Source organism: Tasmannia lanceolata, unplaced genomic scaffold (assembly GCF_043159265.1).
Source record: "Tasmannia lanceolata isolate RefF3 unplaced genomic scaffold, GAP_Taslan_0.1 ptg000011l, whole genome shotgun sequence".
Classification (NCBI taxonomy): domain Eukaryota; kingdom Viridiplantae; phylum Streptophyta; class Magnoliopsida; order Canellales; family Winteraceae; genus Tasmannia; species Tasmannia lanceolata.
The window spans coordinates 4,764,330-4,776,201 of record NW_027518688.1 but is presented as its reverse complement, the minus strand read 5'-3'; the positions used below and the strand labels follow the sequence as shown (position 1 = coordinate 4,776,201).

At 35.9% G+C, this 11,872-nt stretch overlaps 1 protein-coding gene across 4 annotated transcripts in view; it reads right to left on the bottom strand.

Moving 5' to 3' along the window:
• Window positions 1–1,028: 1,028 nt before the first annotated feature.
• The window catches only part of LOC143886379 (zinc finger FYVE domain protein), a 129,607-nt gene continuing 118,763 nt past the window's right edge, over window positions 1,029–11,872 (bottom strand). For all 4 annotated transcript variants that reach the window (XM_077390326.1, XM_077390325.1, XM_077390324.1 and 1 more), the window contains 5 exons: window positions 11,722–11,804; window positions 11,429–11,544; window positions 3,177–3,262; window positions 2,631–2,730; window positions 1,029–1,207 (listed from right to left, as the gene is read on the bottom strand). In XM_077390326.1, coding sequence (XP_077246441.1) covers window positions 1,142–1,207; window positions 2,631–2,730; window positions 3,177–3,262; window positions 11,429–11,544; window positions 11,722–11,804 — 451 coding nt within the window. In that variant the 3' untranslated portion in view covers window positions 1,029–1,141. The remainder of the gene's footprint in view (window positions 1,208–2,630; window positions 2,731–3,176; window positions 3,263–11,428; window positions 11,545–11,721; window positions 11,805–11,872) is intronic.

Here is an 11,872-nt window from a genome sequence, read left to right as displayed (position 1 = left end):
GTAACCCTCCGACCGTTAGAGGGAGTGCACATTATGGAAACATCTATAAATAGGAGGGTTAGGATCGGAGTTGATTTATTGGGTACAAACTATTTATGATTGGCCAAACAAATAAACAGTTTGGATCATTCTATGAAGTGCAACCCTATTTTTTTTTTTTTAAATACTTGACTTGATGCCCACACACCATATGCAATCTCCAGAATTGAGAATCTCTTTAATCAAGATAAAATCATCCATACAGGATAAGCAAATCCTAGGAACATGGATGGATTTCTATTCTTAAGCAGAACAGCCGCAATGGTCCCATTGCTCTCTCTCTCTCTCTCTCTCTCACACACACACACACACACACACACACTTAATGCTTCTTTAGAAAATCTTTAGGAAAACCCTATAAAAATAATGGATCCATATGGATATTAATTAATGATCTTATAGTAGGGCATAGAGGCATTATGAATACGTAATGAGTTATATACTAATGATGCCTACATAAGGGTTTAATGGCCAAAAACCAATGGACCCAACATGTATATTAATCAATCTTATAGGACTAAGATGGAGAGCAACGGCCACATAGCATATATGATAAGAAGATAAATACTAATTGTCAAAACCAAATGGAACCTGCATGTCCAGGTACTATCCCACTTTTCCTTCCAAACAGAAAGTAAGGTCACACTACTAATTTTTAGATCAAGACAAAAAATTGGTGTTTTTCTTTCCACTAGGAAAGTTCTTTCCACCTCAGACAACATCTCCTTGCTCAACCTAACAAAAGAAAATGGTGGAAACTTAGAAAAGAATTATGCTTTAAACGGTGCGTATCTTAGATACGTGTGCACTGAGCCATGGCCGTATGCATTCATCCAGATGAGGTCATCTTGCTAGTTAGTATGATGTTTAAATTTTAAACGAAAAATAGTAGTCTGAAGTGGACACTTGTCATACACACAATTAGTCCAGCTTAATATTAATAAGAGGGACTTCGAGAATTAATAACAATTCAAGTGCAAAACGCCAGCTTAAGAAAAGTTTCATTTTCATTTATATCAGCCCTTACAACATCTAATAAAAAATTTATATATTTTGATCATTTTTTTCCTTTACAAAAGAATAAAGATCAATAAGGAATTAATTACATGTACTGAGCCAACCACTGCTTACACATATCAAGTACAGGGAGTGCATTTGCATGTAATGCCTGCAAAATTTCAAAATGAGCATAAATTCATGATAAAGACCTTATTTTATAAGAGATAAATATCAGAGAAATACACAACGATACGACACCAGAATTCATACTATACTTCCATGAGAATTTGAAGAATACTCGATGTCATAAGAACTAGACAAATCTTACAAGCAAAAATTTAAGCTGGTGACAACTGTTACAAGTGAAATTTTTATTTCGAGATTATCATTTTTAAGTTCCGGTTCTCCATTAAAGTCATTGTTTTATTTATATAATGTAAAACACTTTCAGTGGGGAGTCTCTGACTAATTATGAAAAATGAAGTTTATCAAGGAGTTCTCTTTTCACTAGTGTTTTCTCTTCGAGGGGACACAATACTCTACTCTCCTTGTCATTTATTGAGGTATGTACTTGGAATTTTTATGGGTGTATGAAACTTGTGATTTTCATTCAATTTCTACCACACAATAATTAGTATTAGAGCAAGTTGAATGTTACGACTTGTATTTGGTAAAATGACTGGGAGAAAGTGTGGTTGTAAAACTTTTGGTGTAAGCCAAGGGAATGTCAATTATTGTTTTGAAATTTTTTATGTCCTAAAAGAAGAAATTTTGATGAGACAGATGGAATGAGTATGAGCGTTATTCAACTCTTGCGATAAGGATTAGCCAGTCACACCAACAAAGAATGTTAAACATTTAGAGAAACCCGCCCATCAATCGGAAGGTATCCAAGGTCGAATTCAAGCCCCAACAAAATTAGGTGAAAACAAGATTAAATTAGGAGGAAATCAGCATGGAGTAGTTTCAGGGAACAAACTTTAAATGTTGAAATTGATGACAACGCTTTCGACAAAGGAAGATAAGTTCAAGTTCATCCAATATGTTATCAAAGATGATGAAAATTCTATGATTTTCGAAAAATCAATGGGTTGAATGACCTATTTAAGATGCAAGGGTCACACAGTGAAAATTTAATCCTTGGGCCACAAGCATAAAACAATAGATACGCCAACAATTACTGTAAAAGCTAGACAATTAAATCCTTCGATAATGGACCTGACAGACAAGCGTGGGAGACGAGCCCCGATTCTTCTTAAAATCCAAAGTATCTAGTATATTTCAGCGTAGAAACCCCTCCATTTCATGCCTAGAAGGGAATTTCAGTTAAGCATATGATATAGAAATACATAGCAAAGGCTCCCGAACACATGTTGGTTTCCCAATTATTTTTCTTGGAGATGGGCAAACATAAGCAATCTAGTTCATCAAATGGCTTGTCCGACAAGTTTCCTTCAAAATATGTTCTAATGAACCTTAAACGCTATAACCCAATGGCATCAATGGTAAGTTACTCAAAGAAAATAAACAGAAAAGTGCAAAATTCTAGAGAATGGATTACTAAAGATGAAACTTTGTTACGAAGGCAAAACCTGGTGGGCTACATATTGAACATCTGCCACATTTCCACTTCGAGATGCAATCTGGAAGGCACTCTTCAAACGGCCACAGACCACACATGCCAACACCTTCCTGTAACATCAAGTAACAAAAAGACTAAGATATAAAAAATATACGTTTCCTTTACCAGCAAGTAACATAGTCGTAACTTGAAAATTAATTCCATACAGGCATTTATGATGGATACCCTGTCAGGTTCGTGCCAAAATAACAATCCTTACACATTTTTATACATGAATGTTCACAATACAATCAAATTTTTCATCATTCATGTTGTATATGTATGAACATTTCAGAGTATCAGGTTTTTTTGGGATAGATGTCTGACATACTGAGATAGACTACAAGGTAAAAAAGTTTGATTGGAGAACATTCAGCTCCCCTTGCCACTTTCCCTTTAGATGATTTTTAACGTGGTAACTGAGACAAACTGATGTGTCTCATTTTTACCGTGGTTCATTCACTTTGGATACAATTTAAATTACGAAAACAAGTCTCACACTAAATGAGGCCATTACCTGTGGCTGCTGGTTAACATGTCTATGAGACGGTCAGGGCGTTCTTTGTGTCTATTAGCGTACACATTAATTGCAGCACCCAACACCTACATCAGCCAAGAATTGCACACATTTTTAAGCAGAGGAGAACTATAAGAATTTCAATTTATTAGAACTGCATCTCCAAATCATTTTATAGAACTCAGGCAATAAGTTTACTAACAGCTGCAACAGGTTGATGTTGATTCGGCAGAATCGTACGATGTAATTTGAATAGGTTGGTCACAAAAATATTAAAATTGAGCAATTTCAAAATAGGAAATAGAACATAATTCTTTATAAACAAACAGAGGGAAACATAAAAAGAGACTCTACATGCAAACAGTTAACTTCTTTCAGTAATTCATAAATTCTCCTTGCCTAGGATAGTGAGTCAAACTCATCATTAGCCCCTTCAATTTAAATCCCGCAGTTCTAATCAACTGAAGGAACATCAGACCTAATTTTAACTTGGGAGAGAAATGATACATGGACAGATCTGCATGGTGCATGCATAAATATGTCCATGTGCATGCTCATGCAAACAAGACTGTAACAAGTAGAATATTGCTGGATTCTTTGCATGGCACATACTTTAACGTAGTTATATGAGTTTTTCTAAATATCTTGTCGAGTATTGTCAGTTTAGTTATTTTGTGTCTTATTTGTATGTTATGTTTAAGTGTCTCTCTATGTATGCAATTTCTTTTTGTTTTCTTCTCCATATGGGATTAATTAGAGTAAAAACTCTCTTTCTAATCACTCTCCTCCCTCTTCTTTCATCAAATCCTAGATTCACAAATCGACTTCATCGATGTTGAGGACACACCCTTCTGCCAGCATCAATGTAGTGCTGATGATAGCACACCTACCGTCACCCTAGGGTTCTTCCCTCGCTCGCTGATGTCAGCATCTATGCAGTGCTGATGTCAGCAGGGGTACGGCAGCCTTAGGGGTTCTCCCCTTTGCTTCATTGCTCCCTTTGATGCTCTAGATTGAGTAGAAGAGTGCTGATACGAAGTTGGTTTGTGAATCTTGGGTTTGATGCAATAAGGAGAACGAAAGCAAAGAGAGGGCATTAGAGACAGCTTTAACTTATCCCAGAGTTAAAACTCTCTAATCATTCTCCTTCCTCTTCTTTCATCAAATCCTAGATTCACAAAGCGACTTCATCGATGTTGAGGACACCTTCTGCCAGCATCTATGTAGTGCTGATGACAGCACACCTACCGTCACCCTAGGGTTCTTCCCTCGCTGATGTCAGCATCTATGCAGTGCTGATGTTAGCAGGTGCACGGCAGCCCTAGGGTTCTCTCATTTGCTTCATTGCTCCCTTTGATGATCTAGATTGAGTAGAAAAGCGCTGATGCCAAGTTGGTTTGTGAATCTAGGGTTTGATGCAATAAGAAGGAGAACGAAAGCGAAGAGAGAGAGAGAGAGAGAGAGAGAGAGAGGGAGTTTTAACTCTCGAATCCTAGGCCTAACTTATATTTATATATGGAGAAGAAAAATAATAAATTACGTACATATCCCTAGCGAAACATGTCAACATAACATAAAATAATACTCAACACTCCGTAGCTAGCATAGGATAGATATCACACATGCCTAGCTTGCATGGGATACAAGAAAAAAATGAACTAGAGACTCCCTTTGCCAAGATGTCTGCAAGTTGATCACCTATCTTCACAAAGGGAGTGTTAATGAGGCAAAACTCGTCTTCTTGGTAAAATATCAATCAACCTCAATATGCTTTGTCCTGCCATGCTGGATTGGATTATAGACAATGTTGATGGTTGCTTTGTTATCACTTCTCACGATATAACAACACTGGACTATTATAACAACACCTAGTTTTTGGTGAGTCAGGTGCTTGGACAGAGTTTAGGGCCACGTCATATGGAGTATGTGAGCTGTTATGGATAGAGGTTCCTTTAAGAACTGTTGAGGGTCTGTAATTAACTTTCAGGGCTGTTCGGCACGGGAACAGCTTCACTTTGGATAGGGCTGGGATTTCAAACAGGGGAGCAGTAACGCGATGCAATGCAACGCCTCTCAGCTAACAGATGAGATTTCATTACCCCCATGTAGTGGTCATAATCATATACAAGCTTTTCATTCATTGATTATATATTGATTATAATAGGAACTTAAAAAGTGATTCGCAATGACCACACTTTTTAATTTCCCTTTATTATTATTACTATTCTTAATAATAATATTAATTACTAATATTGATAATTATATCTTTTTAAAATTCGTGTGAACTTTTACCGTCGGATTTCAGCATACTATAAATAGTAAATTTCGTTTTTACTATAAATAGTAAATTCTGATTTTTACTATGTATAGTAAATTCTGTTTTTACTATATATATAGTAAGTTCGTTTTTACTATAAATAGTAAAATCCGTTTTTACTATAAATAGTGTGGGTCCCACATGTTTTAAATAACTTTAATTGATCTTAGATTGATAATTACACCCTTTTACAATAGTTTAAACAAAGAAGGACTCTTGCTTTAGTAGAAGTAGACTATGATTAGGAAACCCAACATGTGGGTTTATAAAAACAACCCACCATGGGTTTTCTAAACCCATGGACGCCCCCTTCTCCCCAAAAATGATTTGGAGAGAGACCGTGAGAGAGAAAGAGAAAAGAATAGAAGAAGAAGAAGAGGTTTGATCTTCGGTTTGATTTTCATCTTCGAGTAAGTGTCCGAAAATCCCTTTTTTTCTTATTTCTTGTTCGAATTGGGTGTGTTTGCTTTTCTTTGTTCTTGATTTTTCAAAACAAGGGTTTTAGTGGTGTTTCTTGACTGATCATGATTCTTTTGGATCAAGAAAAGAGTTTCAATTTTCTTTTAGGGTTTTTAATGTAGAAATCCTATTTTTCTTATATAAATTATTATTGGGTATGATCTAATGTGTTGGAGAGTTTTTTTTTTGTTACTTTAATCCATGCGTGTCATGTTTGTGAAGATTTGTCAGTGTTTTTAATAAAAATCAGCATAAAAACAGTAGTTTATAAGGCTGTTTTCAGTAGATTTTTCTACAGATATATTATATAACTTATGTAAGTAGTCTTATATGATGTTTATGATATGTATGAGATGTAAAAAAGCCCAAAAGTGCTGATTTCCAAGAAAATCAGCAAGAACGGATGGTTTTATGGGCTGTTTTGTGTAAACTTTTCTATATAGTTGTTATATAATTTATATATATTATTGTTCATGAAAGATATGGTATATAGATACAATTTATAAGCCTTAGAGTGCTGTTTTTAACTAAAAATCAGCACCTAAAAGGGGTGGATATTTGTTTTAATCATGGTTTTTGAAAAATCAGATTTATGTGTATTAAATCTATATGCTATATCAACTACTTCATTAAAAATAAGCACTATACGTGTATTTTGATGCAATATACCAATTGGTTTTAAGGAAACAGTCCTTCATATGTTTTTAGATGATAATAGAGCATGAATTTGAGGGAAAAACATCGCTTGTGATGTGTTTAATGTAATGCGCTTACCGTTTTTATAAAAACAACCCTATGTAGATACGTTTCAGATTTTTAACATGATTTCTTAAAAGTCAGCCCTTAATATGTGATATATATAGTGTATAATTATTTATAATAAGAATATTATATTTATATATGATAATGAATCATATCAAGATTATTTTTGTTAGAAATAAGCCTTATGTGTTACATGATGAATTTTATGTTTTATCTTTAGAAAAATCATTACCCAAGATTTATAAATTTAAAGTTTTGATGAGCCTGATAGGGAGAATGTAAGCCCAAGGATTCCCATGGGTTAATCATTCACCTTACCTTCTTGTTTTGATGCTAGTAAACTAAATTGATTAGCTTTTATGGACAAATGTGTTGCCTTGAGGTGTTGTGTCATATACAGGAATTTCATGTCATAATCCCCATTACACAACTCAACTCAACACATAGCTTGTGGATCAAGTAAGCAAGGAACAAAGAGCTGGCACCTACATTGGAGTCATCACCAATTGGAGATGATCAAGTCAAGGAGCTCAACATGAAGATCCCACAAGTTCCCCAGCAAGTGTCAAGAAGGAGCTTGGAATTGAACATGCCATGGTGACACCTCATGTACCTCGACATGCATTGAAGATTGGAGGACAAATCACAAGAGCCAAGACAAAGTTCAAGATGTTCGTTCAAGCTGAAGAAGTCCAAGAAAGTGCAAAGAGCAAAGACATTCCAAGAAGACTCAAGGTTCTTACTTTTAGAATGTATTTGGAGTCCTCCTGATTTTATGTTTAAATGCCCCTTCAAAAGGTTTTCAAAATGATTTTTCATACCTAAGTGTTTATATCTTTGAAAACCATACACACCCAAAAATATGTTTGAAAGCCTAGGACTTAAGCCCAAGACCAAAGCCCCTGGATTTTAAAAGTTAAAAATGGAATTTTACTCAGGGCCGGTTGACCGGGCTATGCGGAGCGACCACGGGATGCTACCTGCAACTCCAGGGCATCTCGAAATTTATCCGGCCGGTCGACCGGGGTAAGCCGGGCGGCCGCGGATATGTTTTCTAGATTTCCAGAAAACATCCAGGTTGGGCTTGGAGGTCGACCACCATAGGTCCGGTCGGCCGCGATAGTGTTCTTGAGCCGAAAATTAATTTCAAACAGGTAGCCCTCGCCCGGCTACCGCCCTCGGGCTGGTCGACTGCGCCGGTATGAAATTTGAAATTCAAACTGAGAGCCCGATAAGGGCAGGCGACCACTATGCCTCGGTCGACCGCCGCGACATAGAAATAGATCCGTTGGGGCTTGCGCAGGTTGACTTTTTCAACCTTGTATTTTACAGTTTTACCCCCAAACGGTCATATTTCCTTGTGGACTATATATACACTATCCAAACCTTTCTAAATAACCTTTTTTGACAAGATTAAATCCTATCTTCTTGAACCTAAACTTTTATATGAAAGGTTAAAACTTCTTAGAACTTGTATTTGTACATTCTTTCAAGAGGTACTCCATAAGCTTTACATTTTATCTTCCTTGGAGTGTTTTGAGCTTTCAAAGTTGTAATCAGCCTATCTAAGAGGCAAAGAGAGTTCTTATTTTTATTTCTTCATTTGTTTGTGAGAGTCTCCGATTCGACTCGTTAAGAGATGTGAATCATTGAAAGAGGGAGGCGCCCTCGCAAGGCTTTGTGTGAAAAGGGTGTGATCCCTTTGAAGGAGAAGTTGGTGTACGGCTTTTAGATTCGCCCGTTGAAGAATCTTATTGGTTTAGTGGAGATCCTAATGAGGTAAAACTTGGAAGAGTGGAGTAGATCAAGTCGTGACCGAACCACTATAAAACTTGTGCCTTGTGGATGCTTTCTATTCTCCTTCTCTTTGCACTTTGGTCGTTGGTAATCTCTGCCCTTTACTTGTGTTTATATTTCATTGAACAAGGGTTAGAGTATATAAGCATAAAGTCATGTCTAATCCCTATCCTACATTATATTCATTGATTGATAAAGGGTTTGACTTGTTAAGGCTTAATGGGTAAATCGATTTTAATAATCCATTTAATTAAGCCCAAATTTTTAATTAGCCAATTCACCCCCCCTCTTGGATTGTCACCTTGTATTTCAGAAAAAGATATAGTATGATATAATTAAGAAAGGCATCTTTTACGGTGAAAGGTTATACTTAGATTTAAGTGTTAGGAATAGTTTAGAAGTAGATTTATCAAGTAAAAACAAAAAGGTTGAGACGAACGGACTAAAATAACGAGAAACTTTTAGCCTTGACCAATCCAATTGACACCCTGACATATAATATCTACAGGTTCACTTCGTGATTGATACATAGAGCTTTTCATCTCAATTCACCCTCGAAACTTCAAGGCAAGTGATAGTTGGCTTATTTTTATAAAGGCATATTAGTGTTTTAATGTTATGATTTGCAACATCATGCTTCCTTCTCCATGTTGATGTAAAAGAAATGGTTGAAAAGTAAAATTGTGTTGAAAGTCTAACATATGTATATTTTTAGTGTCTTGCAGCTTTATTTAGTATCGCAAAGACCTATATGGTACTCTTTCCACTTGCGACGGCATGTGAGACAAAAAAATATATATATTAACACTAATTATGTATGCATATGTTGATTTTCTTGAAAATTCGTGAGATTTGACTTTTGATTTAAAATTCTTTTGCCTTGTTGATTATTCCATGTTGTCTTATTCAAATGATGTCCTTTTCTTTGATCTTCGGACATTATATTAGTTCTGTTTGAGATCCATCAGTTTATATCCCGTTTTCAGTTACTTCATTGTGCTCTGTGTGTAACTTTTCATAATATAATACATTAATGTGCTATTTATTAACTGAGCCAGCTAAATGACCTTGTTTCAGTTCGTCTGGCTCAGTTACCACACAGGTTTTGTAGGTTGACATAAAGACAAACACAATCACGAAAACTCAAGGATCATGGGAAGATTGTTTGGCTGTGTGGCCTTGTAGGTTTGTTTATTTCAGTTTATGGACTTATAATATTTGTAATAGACATTAGTTTAAAGGAATGATATTATTTAGTTAGCGGTTCGGATTTCGTGGGTTTTATAGGTTTAAAAAAAAAATTATGTCAAAAAAATTTGCCCCAAATCCGGGTCGCTACACGATTTGTTTGAATCACTTGTGAAGTGGGTGGGTTGAGTTAGCATTAAAGGTATGAGCATTCTCATTTTGTAAATGCATGATGCAAGGTGAGGTTCTCACACAAGTCAGCTTGGTTAGTTGTACGGTGGAGTCATCAATTCTCACGCCTGTAGTATGAATTAAAGCAATCATTAGTTGTTAATTATTAGAATTCAAAAATTAAGAAAGCAGGACCACGGAGGAGCTGACTCTCCAACATAAGGGTTGGCATGAAAATAGGAAAAAAAAATCCACTCTGAAGAATCAGCACTCTCGGGACAACTCTAAAAACTTATCAAAATTTGGTTTCATTGAGCTCCATATTTGCTATGAAATGGATCGTACGATGGGCCCACTTATTTTGTTGACCTAAACCATTCATTTAGTAGCCTCCATTATAGATTAGTTGTGACACAAAAATCTTTTTAATAGAGTGCTTGTAGACTTCTCAACTGAATGGGGTAAAATGAATGGTTAAGAAAACCTATACATTTACCACCTATGATATGTGGTACTGGAACATAGGAAGTTAAATACCCCATTTAGTTTACCCTACACATTGGAACAGTGGAAATTAATTAAAAGTTAAACAAATGCAGGTTAAGCATATTAATCCGAAATAGTTTACCCTACCTATACGTTTACCCCCAACGATATGTGGTACTGGAACATAGGAAGTTAAATACCCCGTTTAGTTTACCCTACATATTGGAACAATGGAAATTAATTAAAGGTAAACGAATGCAGGATAAGCATATTACTCTGAAATAGTTTACCCTTTACTCCCTTGTATTTACCCTCACTGGAACGGACCCTCAAGGAAAAGCTGAGTTTCTGCCTTATTTGCACTCCTTTTGTAAAGTCGGGAGATCAACTTGCAGACGTCTTGCCAAAGGGAGCTCTACTTTAGTTTTTAACTCTATCCTATGTAAGCTGGGGATGAATGACATCTTCACACCAGCTTGAGGGGGTGTTTCGGGTATTGTCAGTTTAAGCTATTTTGTGTCTTAATTGTATGCTATATATTTAAGTGTCTCCTCAGGGATATGCATGTAATTTCTTTTTGTTTTACTTGTCCATATATAAATATAAGCTGGGATTAGAGAGTTAACAACTCTCTAATCCCCATTCATATGTTTCTCTCCTCTCCTCTTTCATGTTCCTTCCACTCCTCGTATCAAACCCTAGAATCACAAACAACTGATCTTCATTCGAAATAAATATGTTTTCGTTTTGCCTTTACCCTAGGTCAAAGCACAATAGCTGATGCAGGCAATCCATTGAGGCAAAACTGAGAAATTTACTTAAGCTACACCACGGAATTTAAATAACAACCAATGATAATTTGTGGGTGAAAAATATTTGTCCAAATAGAAATCAGAGAGAAGTGTTTTAGTGAATAGCAGGGAGTAACCTTTCCTAAAAACTTTTATATTTCCCCCATGACCTTGGTGAAACTAGTGGGGAATTGGAGTCACTGCAGAATCAACGAAATTTAAAGTTCCACAGTGTGACAGAAGTGCTATGCTTAACAGTTAAGCATATGAAAAAAAATTACCTGGTCCCAGTCGTCATCATCTATAGTGCCTTTAATATTCCTCAAAAACTCAGTCAATTGACCACCCTTCTTTCTTTCCGCGAATAATGATGCTACACCCGCGTATATATCAACAGCTGCAAAATAAAGAATGTGAATCCCAAAGAAACTGAGAAAAATGAGACTTGGGATGAGAGCGCCAACGCAAATATGGAAGCAATCCCATACAACAGACGTTCTACAACAATGCTACAATTGGATTGCTGTATAAAATTCCCAAATGAAAAGATGCAAAGACATTGTGTAATTGATACCGGGAAGATTGAATTCGTATATCACTTGGAAAGCTAGGTCAAAATTCTTCTCAGCAAGAGTTTCTGCAACCTCACACCTTCTCCTGAAAACAAATGTGAATGAGAGGCCTAAGATTTAGAAAGATATATAAATCCTATCCGAATTTCTATA